This window comes from Microtus oregoni, unplaced genomic scaffold, assembly GCF_018167655.1.
Source record: "Microtus oregoni isolate MIOR12 unplaced genomic scaffold, Mior012 000007F_ref0000211, whole genome shotgun sequence".
NCBI lineage: Eukaryota > Metazoa > Chordata > Mammalia > Rodentia > Cricetidae > Microtus > Microtus oregoni.
The window spans coordinates 12563085-12588110 of record NW_024543066.1 but is presented as its reverse complement, the minus strand read 5'-3'; the positions used below and the strand labels follow the sequence as shown (position 1 = coordinate 12588110).

General features: G+C 43.4%; 1 protein-coding gene across 8 annotated transcripts in view; it reads left to right on the top strand.

Moving 5' to 3' along the window:
• Ascc1 (activating signal cointegrator 1 complex subunit 1) overlaps positions 1-25026 on the top strand; it is a 91637-nt gene that overhangs the window by 31878 nt on the left and 34733 nt on the right. For 5 of the 8 annotated variants that reach the window (XM_041655696.1, XM_041655693.1, XM_041655699.1 and 2 more), the window contains 3 exons: positions 5321-5457; positions 14105-14224; positions 24602-24726. In XM_041655696.1, the coding sequence (XP_041511630.1) occupies positions 5321-5457; positions 14105-14224; positions 24602-24726 (382 nt within the window). The remainder of the gene's footprint in view (positions 1-5320; positions 5458-14104; positions 14225-24601; positions 24727-25026) is intronic. The other 3 variants (XM_041655698.1, XM_041655697.1, XM_041655701.1) reach the window with 1 other exon arrangement.

Here is a 25026-nt window from a genome sequence, read left to right as displayed (position 1 = left end):
CTCTCCAGCCCTTGAATGATTTATTTTATGAGCTTTATGCAGACTAGGTAAGTCCATAAGCAAATCCAAAGAGACAGAAGTCACATTAGAGCTTACCTTCAAGGACAGGAAGTGGTTGCTTAATGTATATGGAGTGTTTTGAGGAGATGAAAAGGTATTGAAAGTAAGGAGAGCCTATTGGTTACACAACATGAATATGCTAAATAGCACCAAATTTTACATGGTAAAGTAGCCAATTGTATGTGAAGTGAGTTGTGCTTTAATTAAAAAAGGGCTCAGAACTCAGAAAGCATATTGGTCTTACGTGTTTCCCAGAGGCGGAGGTATGAAGAAGTGTGTAGAGCCAAAGCCAGTGACGGGTGACTGCCTGGATGTGGCGCATGCTTCCCCCATACTCACTGTTCACTCGTCCTGGTGCTTGGCAGAGTTTATTTGCTTGCAGTTCTGGGGAGGAATCTAGAGCTTTGCCTAGCAAGCGCTGTACCACTGAGCCTCATGTTCAGCCCTCAGAATTTAGTTTAATGCAAAGTCTGTATCTGGGTATGTTGCAGTATCTGCTAAGACAGAAAAAGACCTGTAGGCTTTGCTTTATCTTGTTCGAGGCAGGGTCTCATTCTCTAGTCCATACTGATTAGAGATTACCACATAACGAAGGTTGGCCCCAAACTCAAAATCATCCTACTTGAGCTTTCCAAGCTCTATGGTTGCGCTGTGCCTCACCACATCCATTGTAAGCCCGCTACAATTTATAGAGTCTTATTTTAGAGGGAAGGCCACAGGGTAAGTTATTCTTTGGGGAGCTCAGAAGAGAATCAGTTGCCATGAAATTGACAAAGTTGATGGCAGACCAAAAAGAGATATTCTTATATTTGGAAAAGGATGTCATTTAACTTGGGCTGGCTTGAACTCCTCATCTTTCTGTCTTCACCTCCCCAGTTCAGGAATTAAAGACAAGTGCCACCACACCTAGCTTAAAAAATATTCTTTTGTTTTCTTTTTATGTATTCTTCTCTCATATAATACATCCTGACCACAGCATTCCCTCCCTCTCCTCCTCTCAGTCCCATCCCATCTGTCCCCCATCCCACTGCTCCTCTGTTTTCCTTCAGAAAAGAGCAAGCCTCCCAGGTATGTCAGCCGAACATGGCATAGCAAGATGCAATAAGACAACCCTCATTAAGGCTGGGCAAGGCAACCCAATAGGAGGAAAAGGGTCCTGAGAGCAGGGAAAAAAGTCAGAGACAGCCCCACTCCCACTGTTAAGAGTTCCACAAAACCCTGAGCAAAACAGCTGTAGCATGTATTCAGAGGACCTAGCACAGACCCATGATCGCTGCTTCAGTCTCTGTGCGTCCCTATGAGCTCCTGTTTAGCTGATGACTGTGGGCTGTGTTCTGGTGTCCTCGATCTTCTTAAACCTACATTTAAAATATTGTGCCCTAGGGCTGGAGAGATGGCTCAGTGACTAAAAATGCACTGTTCATGCAGAAGCCCAGGGTTCAGTTCCCTGCACTCACATCAGATGGTGCACAACCACTTGTAACTTGAGCTTAAGGGATTCAACATCCTTCCAACTCCAGTTCCCTAGAATCTGATACCCTCTGCTCTGTGCAGATACCTGTGTACATTCAGTGCACATGAACTCAGACACATACATCCACAAAAAGCTTTAGAACATTGCATTCTCTTTTTCCTGCGAATTGTTGTTCTTTTGGGCTACTGTTTATTTCTTTAGGGTACAAGTGATTACAACCAGGACCACCTGCTTGGGCCCTACTACCAAGTGTGGCCTCCAAGTCCCTACACAATATGTGAAAATCCCATAACATAGGAGATTTCAGCTATAGAGGCCTGGCTTCTGGGAGTCCCAACAAGTCGTGTCCTGCCACTCTAGAAAATGTAATGATGAAAGGCCAAAAAAGAGTTTATCCACTGTAACTACATGGGAAGACGGGGCTCAAGCCTCCTCAGCCCGCCTTTGCAGGTGCCAACAGGAGCCTCAGCTTCACAGGTTTCAGGGGAAGAACTTAGGTAGGGCGTGAGGTGTGCATAACTAAACAGTCTTGGCCAAACCGTGTCTGGTTCTCTCAGGCTCCTGGACTCTGGGAAGTTTTATTGCTTGGGCAGGCAGTTTTATTTCCCTGAGATGACTATTCTCACTCGTCTTGGAGTGATCTGTGTGTGTCACTGTTCTGGCAGGTTTAGGGCTTTGCCTGGAGACTTCGCCATTGCAGGGATCTGCAATTGTCTCAGCGACTCTGAAAAATACTTTTGTTCCTCTTATCTTGGTGGCTTCAGCCAGGGTAGAGGAGGATTACCAGCTTTGGATGAACATTCCTTAAGTGATTAACATGCAGAATTGAGCGAGAATCTGACCCAAAATTTTCAAGCATACAGGAAACAGGTGCAACATGAACCAGAGCTGTGGGTTGTTTGTCCTGGTTTAACCCCTAACTAGACATGTGCCAGGGCCAAGTGAAGAGTCAGTGCTTTGTAGCAAAAGCCTTCTCTAAATCCCTGTCTTAATCCCATCAAATTAACCATTTTAAAGGGAACAGTTATAGTGTTAACTATACTGACAATGCACAACTATCAGCAGTATGTTGCTTTATAACATTTTATTCTTCCAAAAGAAAATCTCATACCTATTAACAGTTCCTCACTATCACCCTTATTCCCAGCAGCCTCTCATTTTATTCTGTTCTCCATACTCTGAACACTTCATATAAATGGACTAATAAACTGTATGGCCCTTGGTTTCTCTAATCAACACCGTGTTTCCCGAGCTTATCCATCTTGCAGCGTGTTGGTACTTCGCTCCTGTTTACACTGCTACTTGCTTCTCCAGGTGGGCTGCCATAGCTTGTTTATCGTTTATTTGTTCTTACACATTTGGGCCAGTTTCATTTCTTGGCTATGTGAGTGGCACTTTTAGGAATGTTTCTGATTGGGTCCTTTTTCATTTTCTTGGGCATGTACCTGGGAGTAGAAGTGTTGGTTACATGGTAATTCTGTCTTTAACTTTGCAGCATGCTTTTAACAGTGGCTGAACTGAATTATTTTACTTTCCTGGCATTGTCTGAGGTTGCAATTTCTGGCAACCTTGTCAGTATCTTTTTTTTTTTTTTTTTTTTTTTTTTTACTTCTCCATTATTTTGAGAGTCAGTACCTCATTGTGGCTCGCTCTTCATTTACCTAAATTATTAATGATGGTGAAGATCTTTGTGTATTGTTATTACAGCTCTTTGGGAAGACACCCATCTAAATAGTCTCTTGTTTTTTTAACTTCTTGTTTTTATGTTATGTTTTGTTTTTTTGAGACAGAGTTTCTCTGTGCAGCCTTGGCTGTTCTGGAATTTGCTCTGTAGACCAGACTGGCTTTGAATTCAGAGATCCTGCCTGCCTTTGCCTTCTGAGTGCTGGAATTGAAGGTGTATGCCACCACTATCTAACGGTCTTCTCTATTTTAAAGATTAGATTGTACTTTTTTTTATTTCAAGAGTTATATATTTTAGATTTTAAAAAAAGATTTATTTGTTTCATATACAGTGTTCTGTCTGCATGTATGTCACCAGAAGAGGGCGCCAGATCTCATTATAGATGGTTGTGAGCCACCATGTGGTTGCTGAGAATTGGACTCAGGACCACTGGAAGAACAGGCTGTGCTCTTAACCTCTGAGTCATCTACCCAGCCCCTATTTTAGATATTTTTATCTTTAACAAATAATGCAGATATCTCTCCCATTCTATAAACTCTCCTCTTTCTTCCACTTTCTCTTCTCCTTTGCTCCCCTCTCCCTCTTCTCTCCTCCCTCCCCTTCTTCTCTGCTCTTTTTTCCTCCCCTCCTTCCTCTGCCTCTCTTTTCTTCTTATCTCCTCCCCCTCCCTCTCTGCCTCTCTTCTCTCCCCTTTTTTCCCTCCTTTCCCCTCTTCTCCCTTTGCTTCTCCTTCTCTCCTCTTCCCTCTCTTCTTTCTGTTATTTCCCTCTCCTCTCCTTTTCTCTCCATCTCCCCTTTGTTTCTTTCGTTGCTTCTTTTGCCTCGCTGTGTAGCCTAGGTTGTCTTTGAACTCATGATCCTCTTGCCTTAGCCTCCTCAGCACTGGGTTACAGGTGCACCACCACGCTTGTCTTTCTTTCTCTTCCTTACTACTAATGCAGTAAATTGGTTCTGTTTACCTGTTTCTTTGTTTATGTTTTTACTGTCATATCTAAGAACCCATTGCCAAACTTGGGGTCATAGGAAAATCATTTTATTTATCATCTCAAAGATTTATGGCTTAACTTTTTTGGTTTTTTTGAGACAGGGTTTCTCTGTAACTTTGGGACCTGTCCTGGAGCTCACTGTGTAGACCAGGCTGGCCTCAAACTTGCAGAGATCAGCCTGCCTCTGCCTCCTGAGTACTGGGATTAAAGATGTGCACACCCACTGCCCTGCTTGTGGCTTAACTTTATGTGTAAGTCACTGAGCCATTTTAAGTTAATATGATTAGGCTCCACCTTTGCTCTTCCTGTCTGTAGACATTCCCTGTGTATATGGGTTTATTTTCATGTTCTCATTTATATTTATGCCACTTATTTCTGGGTTTTGTTTTGTGTTTTGAGACAGTCTCACTCTATAGCCTTGGCTGACCTGGCATTTGCTATGTAGACCAGGTTGGCCTTGAACTCATTGAGATCTGCCTGTTTCTGCCTCCCCATGCCTAGCTTGTGTGTATGTGATTATATAGGAATATATATGAATGTATATATACTACTATATATTTGAACATTTTATTTACTTATTTATATATATGGGTGTTTTGCCTGCATGTATAGCTGTGTATCACATGTGTTCATTGCCCATGGAGACCAGAAGAGGGTATTAGATCCCCTGGGACTGGAGTTATAGCTGGTGTGAGCAAGTTGTGTATGCTGGGGATTGAAACTGGGCCTTCTGGAGGAGCAGCCAGGTGTTGTTAACCACTAAGCCATCTCTCCAGCCATTCTTTTTGAGATATGTTTCACTATGTAGTCAGTCTGTCCTAGCATTTGCAGATATCCTCCTGCCTCAGCCTTCTCATTGCTGAGATTACAGGTTAAACCCACTTACCCTGGTTATATATTTTTGTTTGTTTTTGAGATGAGTCTCTATGTAACTCTAGCTGGCCCAGAACTTCCTATGTAGACCAGGCTGTCTTGTAGTACAGAGATCCACCTGCTTACACATCTCCTGAATGCTGGGATTAAAGGGGCGCTCTACCACACTGGCTTTGCCATGATTATTCTTGCCATTTGTTTCAATATGAGCTAAGTTTCTTGTTTCTCTTCTGCTAACAACAGGATCGTGGGGTTGACAGCTCCATTTTTCAGAATCCCAAAAAGCTTCATCTAACTATTGGAATGTTGGTGCTTTTAAGTGAGCAAGAGATCCAGCAGACGTGTGAGATCCTGCAGCGTTGTAAAGAGGAGTTCATCAAGTACGTAAGGGCAGCCACGGGAGGGAGGCAGCCATGCTGGTGTCTTCCTTATCACAGGCTTGTTTTCAGATGAGGGCGCTAGGTGACATGGGAATCAAATCGTGACTCACTTGTTAAAGCACATGTGAGATCTGTCTGTTTTATGGGTGTGAGTGTTTTGCTTACATGTGCGTATGTGCACTTTGTATGTGCCTAGTACCTACAAAAGTCAGAAGGTATCAGAGACCCTGGACCTGGAGTGACAGATGATTGTGAGCCACCATGTAGGTGCTAGGAGACAAAGCTTGGTCCTCTGCAAGCACAGTGTTCTTAGCTGCTGAGTCATCTCTCCAGCGCTGACTCGTTTATTTGTAGTACTTAACATTGGACTATCAACTGAAAGTTTGAAAATTGACTTAAAGTATGCATTTATAGTTTTTAAATTGTACTAATTGATAGGCAAATTTTGTTCTTAAGCAGAATAGCCCATTGTTTGATCCAGAGTAGCATATTACTACAACTTCAGTGGCTTCAGACAACACACAACCATTGTGGTTTGCCATCTGTGGGTCAGGAAAGGGGAGGGAGGGCAGCCTAGGCTGGGGTCTTCAGTACCACAGACTTGTTTTTAGATGAGAGAGCTGGATGACCTGGGAATTTTGTTGTTTGTTTATTCATTTGTTTATTTATAAGGAGAATATATACACATGCCATGACACACATGTGGATGTCTGAGGACAGCTTGCAGAAGTCAGTTCTTTCCTTCCGCCATGCAGTTCCAGGGATCAAACCCAGGTTCAGACTTGGCTGTCAGTACCTTTATCTGCTGAGCCATCTCACTGGTCTGTCAGGAGACATATATGGTTTCACTGGACTGAAGTCAGTCTGGGCAGAGCTGTAATCCTTTGTAGTGTTTATGGCCCCTTTTCCACATTAATTCTAATGCTGCACTTCTCTGACCTTCAGTTGTCACCTCTGTCTGTGACCACAGTAGGACAAGCAGTTGGCTTCTAAGGCCTCCGACTTGATCGAATCCATCTCTAATCAGATTGGTTCCCTATTATCAAGCCCCTTAACCAAGACATGAAAGATAGTGGGACCTGGTTCTTTTAGAGGGCCTATCACAGTTGCTCAGACAGAACTGCAGCATCCCTTAGGAAAGGATGTAATGTTCCTCTCCTCCCTTCTCCCCCCTTTCCCGTTTCTTCTCCCTCTCCTCCTCTTCCTCCATGTCTTCTTTTATTTACTTAAATAATATGGTCTTACTGTATTACCTCAGTCGCCTGCCTCAGCCTCTTGAGTAGCTGGGATTTTATGTTGCCTAGGATAGTCTCAGACTCTGAGGCTCAAGCAAATCCAGCCTTAGCTTCCTGAGTACTGGGATTATAGGCGTAACCACTGCACCTGGCTAAAGTTAAAATAAGAGGAGGAAGGCGACTGTGTTGATGTACACATGTAGTTCCAGGAGGCTCAGGCAGAAAACCCTAAATCTGAGCCCACCTCACTCACAAGACTACCTCAGGAATGCCAAGATCCGCCTAATGTGGTATGGTGGCATGCGTCTATGAGGTCAAGATTTGGGGATGGAGATGGGTATAAGGAGTTCAAGGTTATCCCTGACTACATAAGCTAGTTGAAAGAAAGTGTGGGCTTCATGAGACCTTGTCTTGAACAATCAAACAGTCCTACTTCCCTCAAATAAAAAAATAAAAACAATAAAGAAGTAAATATTTATTTTTTATTTTAGTCAATAAGAATATCAAGCCAGGCTTGGTGGTGTACTCCTTTCATCCCAGCACTCGGGAGGTGAGGTTTGAGACTAGCCTGGTTTATATAGCAAGTATATAGCAAGTTCCAGGCCAGCAAGAGTTACATAATAAGACCCCATTCACCCCCCGCCCCCAAAAAAAAAATCAACTCAGGGACTTTCTCAGGCCAGGCTGAGTTGTTACTTATTTTTTTTAACTGTAAAAATTTAATTTACACATATATCTAACATCGAAGCATCACTTCAAAGAGCCTCCTCTCCTCTCTCTTTATAGTCTCTACTTTATCTTTCTCAGACGTTTTTCTCCTCCCCTTTGAAGCCAGCTCTTTTCATGGGGTTTGTGGGGGTGGTGAGGTAGCACCAGCAGGTCTAAGTTGAGGTTGGGTATTCTGTCCTTCCAGGCTTTGTGAGATCAATCCCTGACCACCTTGCTACGAATAGCACAGCTCACAGAGTAATATAGCTTGGCATAGAGAAGCACAAAAACATGGGAGACACTTGCTTCGGAAGTGTCCTGATGCAGTGGCCGCGACAGTGTTCTGAATCAGGAAGTTCTTAATGCCCTTGAGCATGCATTGCGAGGAGATGGCTATGACATTTTTTGGCACAGCCATTGTTTCTTCTGTGTTTTGTCATCTTGAAGTCAGGACCCAAAAGTATCCTTTCCTCTCTTTTTCCTTAAGATGGATAAAGAGAAATTAGGAAACTAACTCACTCACTAGATTTTAGAGAATTCCAGGGAGATAGGTCCTGAACCTTTGCACAGCTTTGATCTGGGAACCCTGCCCGGGAATGACGAGGAAATGAAGAAATGATAGACAATAAGCCATCCATGCATACAGAAAAACTGGGATTGTGTGGGCTGGGCTCCCTGGCGGAGAAGCCATAGTACCTTGAAGCTCAGCACATTCATTATATGTAGTTAAATGGTGAGGTATTGCGTACAGCTGAAGAGGGGTTATTACATACCAATAAACAAGAAGGCAGGGCTATTGTGTACAACTTAACAAGGAAGCAGGTTTACCCTGTCTTGGTAGGAGCAGTCTCTATAAGGGAGCAGTCTTCAGACCATAAACATCTGGGGAGGGGGGGGAAGGGGGGCCCGGTAGTCCTTTTCTACACACAGCATTCAGACCAAAAGAAGGCTTAGCATCCCTCTCAGCCTTGCCCAGGGAATTTCACCATGACATTGAAACACTGGGGTCCCTGACATGTCAATAGCACACACTTACTCAGGACTTCATTTACTCAGGGCTTCCTCTACACACACACACACACACACACACACACACACAATCTTTATTTAAAAATCCCCTTATTATGTACAGGTGCCGTGCTACTCTAACATGGCTCTGTAGAAATGGGTCACCTAAGCTGGGCGTGGTGGCGTACACCTCTGGAGGCAGAGGCAGGCAGATTTCTGAATTTGAGGCCAACATCTTAAGAGTGAGTTCCAGACAGCCAGAACTACATAGAGAAACAACCCTGTCCCAAAAAAAGGAAATGGGTCACCTGACTCACTGGGCAGAATAGGACAAAAAGATCTGAAGGTTTTCTCTGTGTTATATATAGGTCTCTACATTGCTTTGTTCAGGGGCCAGTTATCTGTTTCCTTCTTCTTATTTATTTATTTATTTATTTGAAACAGGGCCTCACTATGTAGCCCTGGCTAACCTGGAACTCACTATGTAGAACAGGCTGGCCTTGAACTCACAGACATCCTTTGCCTTTTCTGTTTTTTTGCTTTTTTTTTTTAATCTTACTTAAAACTCAAAATAGTTTGGTGTTCATCATTAGATAGATGCAGTTTTCTTGGTAAAAAAATATTTAACGGTCTTACTCTTCATTATATTCTCAATTCTCTTTTTGCTAAACTAAACTGAAAGTATCTACATTTTCCTGGCTGACAGTGGGATAATCCTGCTAAGAAGAAAAAAATATTAGAGTTAGATAAAATATTATGTAGCCAAGTATTTGTTCTTCTTGCCTTAAGAAAATCAGGTCACAGGTTTTCATCGCTGAGGTTTAATCCTAAGCTATGGGCAGACCTAGCCGAGTTCATCCCTTTTGTGTATTTAGTTTAAATCGGAGCCTGGAAGCCTGTCAGAATCAGTGTGCACTGGGAATAAAGAACAATCCTAATAGTTCTAAGACTCCGACATGACAGGATGGAAATGGTAATTGTAGTTTTTCAAATTCAGCAAAGCTTTTGAAATAGGGCAAAGTTGCCCTGCCAGAAATCTGCAGTGCATGCAGAAAGATGTTTGAAGATGCTCTTTTCAAAAAGCTGGGAAGATTGGAGACCAGCAAGTCAAATAAAGCAAGCTCCCCTCCCCTGTACTCCCAGCCCTCTTCTCCTGCCCCTCTGTGCTGTGTGTGCTTGTTTAAAACATCTACAGTGCAAGCTTACTTCTGCGGTGTCAGATGAGGGTCAGGTGTCTAGAGTGTTTCCCCTAATGATGAGATGTCACTTCAAAAAATCGTATTCAACTCTGGTGAGGAAATTGTCTTTTGCTTTTCACTTAGGTTTACCTTTTGCCCTCAGAAAAAGTGGTAAAAAAAAAAAAAAAAGCAGTGGTACCCTTAGGAAGTGTGCCAGTGTGTAATGGAATTTCTAACCTGGGCCTGCTCTGCTGTAAAGATCCCGAAATAAGATGTGCAAAGGGAAACACTGGAACTAAGAGGAGCCATGTAGACTGTGCCATAGCTTAATGTGCTGACATTTCAAGTTGGAATATTAAAACAAACTTGAATTATTTTGGGATTTGATAAAAATGTAGTGCTGTGTGGGTATTTGAAGGATGTGGGGAGTTGAGATCTGGAGGTCCTTTGACACTAAAGGGTGTTGTCTACCCTGAACCCAGATATGTTGAAATTCTTAAACTTAAGGCTCATGCAACTCAACTCAGTAGATTTTGAATGAATTATTCAATGCTGAGGAAACGTTGATGCTCAAATGTGTCCCTTGTGACTTTTCTCTGTGGGATGTAGGACAGAAACAGAGCAGTGGCCCCCCGTCAGTGCCAGCATCTGTCTCCTGAAGCCGGAGAGTCCCTCACAGATGAGGGCTTCAACAAGTAAACCTAAGAGGGACAGGGCTGGGGAAGAGAACTGAGCTGTGGACAGATGCTAATTTCTAATTATTGCACCTGAGGTCACCTTTAAGCTACCAAGACAAAGACATTTATCAGGCAAGCCATTGGATTTTTCTTTTAAGCTCTTTAATCTCTTTCTTGATAAATCTGTGGGTAGTTTGCAGGTGCTTCTTCCATTTCTGCTCATAAGTAAGCTTGGGAGCCTGTTACATTGATCTAGCTCTTGTTCTTGGTACCCCATCTCATTCCAAGGATTTCAAGTCCTCAACACTAAGGAAAAGACAGTGAGAGGGAGAAACTTAGTTATTATCTGATAAAAACCAGTAGAACAGTCTGCATAGTGACTCACGCCTGTAATGTCGGTTCTTGGGAGATTAAGTTTGCCTCAGGTTCAAGCCAGCCTGAGCTACATACTCCTAAGACAGCGTGGACTGCATCCAGAGCCACATACTCTTGTGAGCTGTCTCACAAGACAACAAAACACAGTGTGATAGGTTTTAGGAGAGAATTTGGGCTCCCAGTCCATGCAAACTTAATCATGTCAATATTAATATAATGATGATGAGCAGCATATCTAACAAACTCTGCATGGGGTAAAAAGGTCCACGTGGCTCTTACATGTGGCATTAAATATAACCTAGTTAAAACATGGTAGTGCTGATCTAGCCATGCAGGGTTAGTTTTAAATTTTTTTCAGCTTTTTTATTGTTTATGACTCTCTCTCTCTCTCTCTCTCTCTCTCTCTCTCTGTGTGTGTGTGTGTGTGACTATGGGGTCTGTGTCCCATGGCATGCTTGTGGAGGTCAGATGGCAGCTTGCGGGAGTCTTATTAGGGTCGCTTCTGTTATGCCAGTACTTCAGGCCAGGGCCAGTGAGTGGAGCTTTTGGGTGATTCTCCTGCTCCCTCTCCCATCTTGCCATAAGAATGCTGGGATTACAGATGTAGGCCAGTGCATCTGGCTTTTTTTACATGAGTTCCAGGGATCAAACTGAAGACATTAGACTTGCATGTACACCTGCTAAACCAACTCACCAGGGTTAATTTTAAAAGCATAAGGAAAACTAGGAACAGCATATACTTCTGGTTCCAACTGGAAGATTAAAGCAAGAAGATTGTTTTAGTCCAGAAATTGGGTCAGCCTGGGCAACTTGATAATACCCTTTCTTTTATGTTTTTGTTTTTGAGACAGGGTCTCACCATGTAACTCCGACTGACCTAGGACTTGCTATCTAGACCAGGCTAGCCTCCAGCTCAAAGAAATCTGCCTACCTTTGCCTCTTAAGTGCTGGGATTAAAAGTGCGTTCTTTCTCTGCCCATTGAAACCGTATCTCCTAAAAAAATAGTGTGTGTGGTGCAGTTAGTATAAAGATGATTGTTGAAACAAATTGTCTTGCATGTACTTGGACTGAATAGAATGGCCACCTTCATATTCCTAATCAGTACTGAATTTCCTGATCAGTACTTGGAATGGAGACATACTATATCTGATTAGGTTTCAGGCTTACTGTGAGCTGGGATGTTTTGAAATGTTCTACTTTATCTTAAGCACTGCCCCCAGGGAGACTTCTAAGCAGGGCCATAAATGTTGGTTGGGTGGTTGAGTATAGTCTCAGCTCACCATCTTTTCTTGCCTGTACAAGCTACCTTCTTATTTAGGATGATCTCATGGTGCTTGGAGCATGGCTGCAAGCCCATCCTGTCCACAGCCTGCAGCCTGGCACATGGGTGAAGGTGGCACCTCAGCTGTCCTCAGTGCCCCATGCTGGCCTCCTCTGTCTAGACACCCAGTCTCTGCAGAGACTGCACCTCATGCTGGCCTCCTCCAGCCTCCCAGTCTTTGCAGAGACTGTACCACAAACCTAGTCTGCCTGTCTGGCAGGTGTAAAGAGTACCCCAGTGGTGGTAACTCTCCTGATCTCTAACATCTCTCACTTGGAAGGTAATTCTGTAGGAAAGTTCCCACCTAAGGATCTTCTGAATGTTGGAGGCCTTGGTGGGACACTTGGATAAACTCCTAAAGGAGGAAGGTCATCCCAGCTAAATCCAGCTTGATAATCATAACATGCGGAGCTTGTAAGCGGCAAATGGAGGAAGTTGTGAAGTAGCTTGACAGTCAAGTAGTTTACCATGGAGAGTTAAGGTGCAAAGCCGACTTAAGGAGCAGGTCTCAGGGCTCCCAATAGAGCCCAGAAGAGCCCATGACTACATTCCTCCCAGCGTTGTCCAGAGCAGCTTTCTCCAGAGGGTGGGGTATTTATTCGGTGTTGACTAGAGATAACATGTTTTATATAAGGCTAGAGATATAAAAGGAGAGAGATGGGGCCTAGCCATATGATACTTAGGGAACACTATATAGTGAGTGGAGCTTTCCTGGCTTTCGATGGGCAGGAAGCTCTTTCTAGGTGGCGTATATGTCTGTGAGAGGGATCTGGGATGAAAACACAATAGTGGGAATATTCTGGTTTCCATTAAATGACAGTTTTTCAGTTTCCAAAGCTGGACCTTCTCATGCTCCCTTAGGTCAAATAAGTTGAGACTCTAAGTCCCTGGAGAGGCAGGGTCTGCATCCCAGCTCAGCAGGAGAGAATCTGTGAAGAACAGATCTTCAGTCATCATCCACCTTTAAGATTAAGGGGTTGAAGCTGGGCAGTGGTGACACACACCTTTAATCCCAGCACTCGGGAGGCAGAGGCAGGTGGATCTCTGTTGTAGGAGAACTGTTGTTTGTTCCTGGCTGCTCAGCCCCAAAATAATCACAAAGAAACTATATTATTTGCAATACTCTTTGTCCAATAACTTAAGTGTATTTCTGGCTAACTCTTACATCTTAAACTAGCCTATCTCCATTAATCTGTGTATTAACACGAGGCCGTGGCTTACCGGGTAAAGATTCCAGCATCTGTCTTCAGTGGGGCTACATGGCGTCTCTCTGACTCTGCCTTCATTCTCCCAGAACTCAGTTTAGTTTTCCCCACCTACCTCTGTTATGCCCTGCTATAGGTCCAAAGCAGTTTATTTCTCAATCAATGGTAATCACAGCATACAGAGGGGAATCCCACATCAGATCTCTGTGAGTTTGAGGTCAGCCTGGTCTACAGAGCAAGTTCCAGAAGAGCTTCCAAAGCTACAGAGAAACCCTGTCTCGAAAAACCAAAAAAAAAAAAAAAAAAAAAAAAACAAAAACCTGATATAAACATGATATGCGATTGTTTTCTAGGCCTGCCTGCCCCTCTTTCTCCCTTTCTCCTTTAATGCCTGTGCCTCACTCTATACTAAAACTCTTTCTTAAACATTTCTCAAGCATTGCTTTAAAAACACACACCGAACAAACACCTAAAAATAAAACCCCCAAACAGTGACTTGGTTCAGCAGCTATGATTGGCTGTACTGCCATTGCCTAGAAAGGGACCTGCTAGCACAGGTGAGTGTGGAGGCTTTTCATCATGTGGACAGGTGGTCCTGAGGGGTGTTATTGGTGTGCACATCTAGTGAGCACTCGCCTCTTGTCGAAATAATGAAGAGAGAAGGGCCAGCACAGTAGGATGTTGTTGCAATCATGTCATCCCTTGGCTCTGTCTTAGAGCTTGTCAGTGAGAACTGGAACATGGTGTGGTGCTGAAAACACTCTCCTGTATTTTGCAGTTGAGGGCATTGAACATTTAGTAACTCGAAATTAGAAGGACAGCTAGAACCCACAGGTCTGTTCTTGTGCTGTTTGACTATGCATATTAACCATTGTTCACAACACTGCAGTCTTTTTTGCTTACACAGCTGTGAAAATCTAATGTTGTCTTCTTTGGCAGCGACATTACTGGTGGCAAACCCCTAGAAGTAGAGATGGAGGGGATTGAGTACATGAACGATGATCCTGGTATGGTGGATGTTCTTTATGCCAAAGTCCACATGAAAGATGGCTCCAACAGGCAAGTTTTTAATGTGTACATATTTAAATTAAGAAGCTTCTAAAAGTTTGGAGGCCTTCTAGGCTTTCAGGGCATCATCTCAAACTCATAACCTTTCTGTCTCAGCCTTCCAAGTACTAGGATTACGTGTGTATACCAACATGCCTGGCTCTTTGTTCATTAAAGCAAGTACGCTAACACATTCAGAGAAGAGTTGGTTGTGGGAAGAAGTGTCAGATTGTTCACCTAAAAGACTCTTTGAATAGTGGATGTTGATTATATCAGCCAATTTTTTAAATGGAAATGGATTGTGTGTTTTTCAGTGTATCAGGAGGCAGGAAGGAAGGTTTGTAGGATGGGTTTCACAGGTGATGTGATAGTGATTTGGTGAATACCAAGACAAAAATGGGGATAAAAAAATCTTACTGTCATGGAATTATTAAGATTAAACTACATAAAATGTTAGGAACAAGACAGTCATGATGACACAGGCCTGTAATTCCAGCACTTGGGAGGCAGAGACAAGTGGATCTCTGAGTTCGAGGCCAGCCGGGAACTGACTCCTGCAAATTCGTTCTCAGACCTCCACACACATGCTCCCCCCCATAAATAAATGTAAAAAATACTTTAAAAAAAGAAAGATAAAAGAAATAGCCTGAATTATAAGTGGAGAATTTCTAAGAGGGTTGTAGCTGTATTAATCATAAAAATTAAAACAGTAACCAGTCTCTGATATTTGGATGATGTTAACACATACCAAGTACTGTTGTTAGCATTTTTGTTTGTTTTTTTGAGATAGGGTTTGCAGGAGTCAGTTCTCTCTGTCTACTGTGTGGGTCCCAGGGATCAAACCCAAGGGGTTCAGGCGTGGCAGCCAACAACAGGCTCCTCTACTCACGGAGTCATCTTTTTAATATTTTTATTTTGTGAATGTCAGGTTAGCCTGGGCTACATGAAACCTTGTCTTAGCAAAACAAATAAAAATTCTACCTCCTTTTGAATAGTGTTTTGTTGAATTATAAAAGTCTTCTAAAGGCTGTTACATTTTATTATGCTACTGTTTTTAAAATATGTGCTAATGCCACTGCCAATGTTATCAAAATATTTAAGCCCTGTGAAGTCGTGAAGCCCATGATAGCTGCTATCTATACATTCTTTTTTTTTTTTTTTTTTTTTTTTTGGTTTTTCGAGACAGGGTTTCTCTGTGGTTTTGGAGCCTGTCCTGGAACTAGCTCTGTAGACCAGGCTGGTCTCGAACTCACAGAGATCCACCTGCCTCTGCCTCCCAAGTGCTGGGATTAAAGGCGTGCGCCACCACCGCCCGGCTATCTATGCATTCTTAAAATTTCTACCTTTCGTCTGAAAACGTAAATCTTGTTTCTGGCAGAAAGTGCTGACAGTTGTTTTCCTGTAAGTTCTTTGTAAAGACTAATACCTCCAAAGTCAGTTGTGGTGACACACTTCCTTAATCCTAACACTCAGGAGGCAGAGGCAGGCAGATCTTTGAGATTTTGAGGCCAGCCTGGTCTACATAATGAGTTCCAGGACAGGCAAGCATACATAATGAGGTCCTGTCTCAGAAGACAAAAGCAATAACAGAAAAGATAAAATAAAAAGGAAATATCTACCACATGGCCAAGTCTGATCAGCTACAATTTGCCTGTCACTGTTCTCTTAAGTGTTCTTGCAAGTAAACAGAAACTGGCGTAGTGCCCAGTTCTTCCAGACAGCTGTCTGCTTAGGTGTGCAGGCCAAGTGCTTCATATGTAATGTCAATTTCACGACAAGTGTTTTAAAAGGCTGTGTGCTCAAGGAGCAGACAATAAAGCTTTATCATTTTCTGCTTCATCAAGGATAGCTGAGTTGCAGTTTTCAAATGTTTAATGAAGACTGTTACTGGTTCCACTCAGATGCCACCACCGTCCCCGGCTGAGGGGGCAGCAGTTCTACATGCTGTTGCTTTCTTCACTAGTTAGAGACAGTGGTTCACTGCTTAGCCCAGGCTGGCCCTCAGCTTTCAATCCTCCTGCCTCAGCCTGCTAAGTGCTAGGATTTTAGGGTCATGTGTCTGTTCTGGGCTACACCACTGCTTTTGCACCATGATTACAAACGTCATCTGGTAAAAACAGCAGCGTATGCTGTATGCCATGCTCGGCATATGTTCCGCTACAGCTGTGCTCCAGCTAGTGCTTCAAGACTGGTCTTGAGGGCTGGAGAGATGGCTCAGCGGTTAAGAGCACTGCCTGCTCTTCCAAAGGTCCTGAGTTCAATTCCCAGCAACTACATGGTGGCTCACAACCATTTTCCCCACAAAGCTGGCTCTTACACGTTTGGTGCCCTCTTCTGGCCTGCAGGCACACACACAGACAGAATATTGTATACATAATAAATAAATAAATATTAAAAAAAAAAGGACTGGTCTTGAGGGCAGCCCAGTGGCTCGGTTGGTCCAGGTGCTTGATGTTTAAGCCTGGCAACCTGAGTTCATGTAAAGGTGGAAGGAGGATGACTTCAGAGAGAGTTGTCAGGTGACCGCCACATGTGTGCCACACACAACTCCCCACACTGATAAAAATTAAATTTAAAGCCGGGCAGTGGTGGCACACGCATAAAAATTAAATTTAAAGCCGGGCAGTGGTGGCACACGCCTTTAATCCCAGCACTTGGGAGGCAGAGGCAGGTGGATCTCTGTGAGTTCGAGGCCAGCCTGGTCTAGAAGAGCTAGTTCCAGGACAGGAACCAAAAGCTACAGAGAAACCCTATCTCGAAAAAAAAAAAAATTAAATTTAAAAAATAGTTTTGATGTCATGACCCCCTCCCAATGTCTCAGGACTGACTTCACAGAATACACCCACCAGGAGAATCTGTAGTCTAGATTCTTATCTCTTCAGACTTGTCACTCAAGACCATCCTTTCTGGGGAAAGTATATTTAAGTTTTGGTTAGCATTAATGTGTCAGGCCAGGGTGGAACTGTGGCACAGCTCACACGTAATATGCTCGAGGCGTGGGTTTGGTCCCCAGCGCTACACACATATGCTCATATTTCCTTCGTGTGCTCTTTGCAATATTTGTACGGAGTAGAGGGTGGTGTGCAGACACACACTTGCAGCTCACTGCTTTGAGACAAATCTATGCTGACTGGTAGGTACGCAGGTAACAAGGAGGCAGATGGAGAATTACTTGAGATTATAATGTGTGATTCTACACAGTAATGAAAATTTCCTCATCTGTGCTTCAGCTCTGTTTTAAGGCACACGTGACAGAGACAGTTTGGTTTACTGTGTTCTTGGTGGCTCAGAGAGCAGCAGAGAAGAGCTAAGAAAGGATGATGGAGTTACTGAGAGCCTTGAGTGTTTTCCCTGGTGTTTGCCCTTTGTCCTGCTGCTGAGACCCTGAGTGCTGTAGGTTTTCACGTGCAAAGGATAACAGGTTTAAGAATGGAAGAAATAAGTCCCATTGAACTGAATTTCTTTTGAAGCAGTTCTCACATTCGATCTGTCCGCTCACTAATGGAGAGCTCAGGTCTCAGAGGCCAGTTCATCATAACTTCCCCACAAAGCTGGCTCTTACACGTTTGGTGCACTTCCTTTGTCAAAGTTGTGAATTGAAGGTGAACTGTCATTGAGTTCACTGACATGATCAATCGAGAACGTTTTTGAGTCATTCCCATCTCTTTTACTGCTCAATATTGACCTTTCATTGTCTATTTCTCATCACAATAAGAGTGAGTGTGTTATTTCAGGATTTATAAATTCCCCCTTCCCAAATGTACACTTTTAAAGAGACATATGTATTCTAAAGCTCTTGTTTAAGTCAACTTATAAATTCTCTGGAATGTCTCCTTTGTGCAAGGAAGTTTGGAGGGCTGTGCTAATTGATACAGAAGTAAAGTGTGTGTGTGTGTGTCTGCACTTGCACAGAGGGTTTCTAATCTAATTGATACAGAAGTAAAGTGTGTGTGTGTCTGCACTTGCACAGAGGGTTTCTAATCTAATTGATACAGAAGTAAAGTGTGTGTGTGTGTCTGCACTTGCACAGAGGGTTTCTAATCTAATTGATACAGAAGTAGTGTGTGTGTGTGTCTGCACTTGCACAGAGGGTTTCTAATCTAATTGATACAGAAGCAAAGTGTGTGTGTGTGTCTGCATTTGCACAGAAGGTTTCTTTCTCTATTGTTCTCTACTCATTAATTAATTAATTAACTTTTGAGACAGGGTCTCTCACTAAAACTTAAGCATATTAAGGAATCCTTGGGCTGGTTAGGGCTACATAGTGAGATTTTGTTTGTTTGTTTTATTTTTGTATAAAGTCAATGTAATAATTGCAGTTGTTAGCCAACAGAAAACATCATTTAAAAGTTAAAAAACTGTGTACTCATTATTCAACAAATTATAAGATAATTAGGAATATGTGACAAAACATGTGCAAGAGCTTTTGGTAGGAAATCATAAACTGTAAAATACTTGTGTATTCAATAATAGATATTGTCTTAATCCGTGTTCTGTTGCTGTGAAGAGACACCATGAGCACAGCAGCTCTCATAAAGGAAAGCATTTAATTGGAGTTTGCTTAGATTTTCAGAGGTTTAGTCCACTATCCTCATGGGGAGCATGGCAGCACACAGTGAACATGGTAGCTGAGAGTTCAACATCCAGATCAGATGGCAGCAGGAAGATAGAGCCGCTGGGCCTGGCGTGGACTTCTGAAACCTCAAGCCCACCAGTGACAGTCTTCCTCCATCAGGGCCATACCTTCCAATCCCTCTCAAGTAATGCCCTTCCCTAATGACAAACATTGAAATCTGTGAGTCTATGGGAGCCATTCCTATTCAAACCACCACAGATAGCATTTAAAAACATTTTTATTATGGGGCTGGAGAGAGGGCTCATCGGTTAAGAGCACTGGCTGCTCTTCCAAAGGTCCTGAGTTCAATTCCCAGCAACCACATGGTGACTCACAACCATCTGTAATGAGGTCTGGTGCCCTCTTCTGGCCTGTAGGCATACATGCAGAAAGAACACTGTATAGATAATAAATAAATAAACCTTAAAAATTTTTATTATTAGTCCTTTGAGAATTTTGTACAGTGTATTTGGATCATATCCATCCCCCATCTCTCCCCTTTATTCCTTCCAGGTACTCCCCTCCCCCTACTTCATGTGCACTTTTTAAATGCTTAAATTTTTTTTTTATAACTAATGCATGTGGGTGTTTTGCCTGCATGTATGTCTATATACTACATGTGTGCCTGGTGCCCTCAGATACCTGAAGAAAGAGTCAGAGCCCATAGAACTGGAGTTAGAGATGGTTGTACGTCTCCATGTAGGAGCTGGAAATTGAACCTGGGTCCTCTGAAAAAGCAGCCAGTGCTCTTAACTAGTGAGCCTTCTCTCTTTCATCCCTTTTCTTAAAAATAACCCAATAGTCCAGTTTATGCTGCCCATAGACTCCTGGGTGTAGGGCCATCCACTGAACCATGGTCAACCTATTGTTAGTTATACTCTTAAAGAACTCTGACTCTTCCTTCCCTAGTGGCCATCATCTGTCCAAGGCTCCTCAGTTAGAGTTGGGACTCCTGAAACCTTACCCTTTAAGCTAGAATGGGGCTGACTGGGTCTTGTGTGGGTCTTGTGTAACTAGAGCTTTCTCTCCCACCCTCCAGTTCCAAAATAACCACTCTGAGGTTTAATATTAATTGCAAACTGTTTGGCCTATTAGCTCAGGCTTATTATTAAATAGCTCTTACAACTTAAATTAATCCATTACTATTATTCTATATTTTACATGAGGCTTGTGGCTTGTTACCTCACATCTTGTTCCCCTGGTGGCTGCTGGCATTTCCCTGACTCCGCCATTCTCCCTGTCTTTCTGCTTGGATTTCCCACCTGGCTCTATTCTGTCTGACTATTGGCCAATTCAGCTTCTTTATTAACCAATGGTAATAAGATATATTCTCAGCATACAGAAGGGCATCCCACATCAGTCATGTACAGACAGTATTCTTTATAGATGCCACATTGTCACATGTGGTTCTGTATGAATTTAAAACAAGTCGGTCATTTACTGCATAACTGAAAGGGAGAGCCAGGGGCAGGAGCCATTATAATAGGAATAGGAGCAGGATACTTAAGGGCCGTTACAGTAGGAGCAGTAGCAGGGTGTTTGAAGCCATTAAAATAGTCTGGGAGAAGCAAGATGGCCCAAATTAGAGCAGTGGCAGTGGGAATCAATAATTGGATGCAAAAAGTAAAATCTGCTTGATTTGGCATTTCTCTTAGAGTGGAGGGTAGAGAGATGACTAAGCTAGTTTATATCGGAATACAGCAGTGAACTCAGAGTAGAAAATCTGTAATATTCCTGTCAGATTTAAAAACAGTGTCCAAATACATGCTTGAAAGGATTTGCTGGGCACCGTGGTGCATTCTGTAGTAACTGCATGCAGGAGGAAGGCCAAGGTGGAATTCAGGGTCATTCTCAGCTACACTGTGGGTTCTAGGTCCTGCCACCAACTGAAGGACCTGAGTTTGATCCCTAAGACCTATGTGGGGAAAGAAGAGAACCAGCTTCTCGAGTTATTCTCTGAACTCACACCTGTGTATGTTCATGTTTATAATTAAATAAATTAATGCAATTTTAAAATAAAAGTAAAACAAAAAAGAAGTGGATATAGTCTAGTTATTGAGAATTGGCAAATGGGAGAGTTGTATTTATATGTTGTGAGGTTAAAATTTAAAACTACGCATCTCGGTATCATTGCATATAAGTTGCCCTCTCCTTTCACAGCCAAACTTTTCTTTTTAAACAGATGAATTAAGTAAAAATTAACTTGCCACCTTTGTTTTCCTTCCCAGAGTAAAAATTGCCAAGAGTCATTGTCTGTGTCTATTATTTTAAACAAATAGAATTGCATTACACTATCCTGCAGTTCTTTTTTCAGCCAGGTTCTCATATAGTCCAGGGCTGGCCTTGAACTTCTGACCTCCTACCTATCTCCACTTCCTGAGTGCTGAGAGTAAAGGCAGAAACTACCAAATTTAGTTGTGGTTTTGTTTGTTTGTTTTGTTTTGTTTCTGTTGGCATTGAACCCAACGTACTGCCAACTGAGCTTTTTCTGCAGCTCTTCTGATATGGTGGCCTGAGATCCCCACTGTCATGTCAGTGTGCCCAGATACTCAGAAATACTATGTGCCATAGGGCCTCTCTGCAGTAAAATTGCCTATCATCTCGAATCTTTGAATTAATAACTCTCAGTCTGGTATTCAGGTTCTTCCATCCTGACACCAAGTTAACACTTCTACCTTGTGTCCTGCAATCCTGTGTACCTTTCCTGGACATGAGCTTGATTCCTTGTCTGTGTCAATTGTCTGTCTGTGTTTCTTGTCCTCCATCCTTTCCCTCAAAGAAGTGGTCAGGTGATGCTGGAGAGCATGTGCCACTCAGTTTTCTAGATGTAGCATTTTCTTGAATAATTTGTGGCTTATAGTATATGCTCCCTAAACATTGGATACTTATGTAGGTCATTTATTTATTCAGCTGAAAGCCAGAGGCACTGAGGACTCTCAGCTTTTTGTCCTCGTCCCCTACTTCAGTCCCAGCTCTTACCTCTTCTCCCTGGGAGTCACCCAAGGCCCTTTGCGGCTTACTCTGTAGCCCAGGGTGTCTCTCTTCTTTGTCTGATGCTGTCACCTAACCATCCACAGATAGACACGGAAGTGTTTGTGAGGCTTTTTTTTCTTTTTATGCTTTTCTGCATTTTCCTAGTTTCTTAATGCGCATGTTATTTTTGTAAAAAGGAAAGAGTTTAAGAGAACAATTATGGAGGCACATCTTCCCCCACTCCCACCTCAGTAGTAGCAACTAAACCCCGAGACTTCACATTTATCTGTTTTGGGTGGCATGCTTTTAGTTCCTCAGTTCCTGGCTTCTTAGAAGCCTGCCCTGCTTCTTGCGGCCTGCCGAAGACTAGCCCTTCTCCTTCCTTTCCTCCCAGTGCCTTAAGAGACTGGTGTGCCTTGCTTCCTCCCTGTCTGATTCTTCCTTTGTTCTTTGTCATAAGACTTCTTCTGTCTCTGGTGTGCCACCAAAACTGCTTTGCTACAGGTGCCCCCGGTTCTGCCTGTGCTAATTGTACAGTTCCAATTAGCTGTCTTCCAGTTCCTTCTCCACCATTTCCATAGGGAAGTGTCCCAGAAGGCTGTCCATAGCTTTCTCTTGGTATGCTCTTTATACCCCTTCCATGCCGCACCTGTGCTGTGCTTTCACAACTCTCTTAGGGTCTGTGTCACCCAGGCTGGCTAGTGTCTAGCTCTGTACTGGCTAGTAGTGCTGTATGTAGCTCAGGAGGACCTTGACCTCCTGCCTTTATCTTCCAAGTGCATTTGTCTCCATATCTGGCTAAAGGACGCTGAATAGTCCTACAGTCCTAGGTTGAACTTCAGACTTGTATTTCTGTCTCTTCTTGGACATACATGCCTGAACTGTCTTTCAGACCTGAAATCTCATGCCACTCAATTTAAGTGGCACAGCACCAGCTCTATCCCCTGACGATAGTGAGCAGAGGATTCTTCATAGCTGCCTGTTGGGTTAGTGACCTGGCTGGTCACCATCTCCAGGTCTGGGGGGCCATCTTCACTTGCCTCCTCTCCTTACCGCTGTCATGTGTGTCAAAATGGGCACCGCTTTCTCATTGAGCTCTTCAGAGTTCCTGCTTGTTGCCTCCAGAGTGTGGGCCTCATCATTTCCTCATTCATAGTGGGGTCCTGAAGAGAGTGGTCTCTGAAGGCACACTGACCTGCTCTGATTTTTGAAAACTCATTTTAAAATTTTTATTAGTTAAAATGGATTGGGGGAGAGAGGTAAGGGAAGGTAGCAGGAGGATGACTATTACAAAGAGGAGGATATGTGCATAGGAAAATGTCATAAGGAAACCCTTTATTCTGCAAACTAACTAAAAAATTAGAAAAAGGGCTTGTGCGATGGTTCAGTGGGTAAAGGTGCTTGGGGCCAAGTCTGACAGCCTGGGGTCAGTCCCCAGAAGCAATGTGGCGGTAGGAGAGAACTGACTTGCACAAGCTGACCTCCGACCCCCATGCACATCTGCACTGTCGCACGTGGGCACACTTGGCTTGTTTACTCAGTCTCTCTCTCTCTCTCTCTCTCTCTCTCTCTCTCTCACACACACACACACACACACACACACACACACACAAAGATAAGAAAAGGAAAGACATTTAAATTAATAGAAAACTGTGTGAGCGCTGGAATTCAGTCTTGGGCCTAGCACACTGAGCACACCACTATACCCCTGAGCAATAGTGGGAGCAAGAAAGTTTGGATCTGCCACTCAGTAGCTGCATAACTTTCCCAGGTCCCATAACTTCCTTTCGCTTAGCTCCTTCATTGGTAAATTAGGGTAATAATGTGTACTGAGGATGAAGTAGCTTAGTAGATACAGAATGCTCAGTGCAATGGCCAAGGCATTGTCTGTTAGTCTTTCTCCAGGGAAGAAGCCACCTAGTCTGTCCTGTGCCACTGCCCTTTTTCCTTCTGATCTCCACTTTGGAAACACTTTCTCCTTGCCAGAGTCAGGGGTCAGAAATGGAATTGGGTTGTAACGGCGTAAACGAATGTAGACAGATTGTAAAAATATATATACAGCTTTAATGTCGAAATAGACTTACAGAACCACCGTTCCCACGGAGACCAGGAAAGCAGAAGAAGACACAGCTGGGAGCACGCTCGCCAAATTTATAGGCAAACATTAGCCCGAGGCGAACACGCCCCCTAAGGGGCGGGACTTATCCCTACATTGGGTCATAGTATTCCCTGTTAAAAGTTTGACTCTCTTTGGTTTGACCTTACTGCTTCATAGCCAGCCCTTCTTACTCTCTCCAGGGTGTGTCCAGAAACCAGCAGGCTGCCGTCTGCTGTGACCCCACATCGTTAGGGTCTTGCATGTTCTGCATTTTTTTTGCTTGGAGTACCCTTCTTTTCCTGGTTTTGTCTGTGAATCTTTATTAATCCTTCAAAAACATGCTGAAATCTGTTTCCATGCAGAGTCGATCACCGTAAAACCATATTGCATTGTAGAGATATCTCTTTTCCTCCATATGCCATTCCCCAAGGTCTTGTTTTGTGACCTGGGCTGCCTTGGAAGTCGAGTGTGTCTCATGTTTGCCTCACACTCATGATCCTGCCAGGTGTGGTGGTGCACATATTTAAATCCCAGCAAAGGCAGACTGATCTCTTGAGTCTGAGGCCAGTCTGGTCCACATAGTGAGTTCTAGGCTAGCCAGGGCTACACAGTGAGACCTGACTCACAAACAAACAAGCTGTATATGTGTTCAGTTGGTGGCTGGATTGAGTTCACTAAGATTTCGGTGTCTCAACCTCTCCAGGCTGCAGGAACTAGTTGATCGCATGCTGGAGCGCTTCCAGGCACTGGGACTGATCGTGAAGGATTGGTCCAGTGTGAAACTGCACGCCACGGTCATGAACACCCTCCTCAGGAAAGACCCCAGTGGTAAGTCTCTGAGATTAGCTAGAGCTTTAAATGAGCTGCCGTTCTGAATCTCTGATTCGTCTTTTTGCTCTGATGAGCCCAGTGGACATGGCAGGGGCATACTTAGCATGGCACTCAGTTCTGTCTCACATTGGCTTGTCAGATTTTGCAAACATAAATATGTCATGAGGGTTGGGGTGCAGTGCCTAGTATCCATGAGGTCCTGCATCCTTAGCATGTCTCCCCAAGAAGGATTTCAGATGCCCAGGAAAATTTAACTTAAACAATGGAGAATCTCAGCCTCTCGGCACCATTCACCTT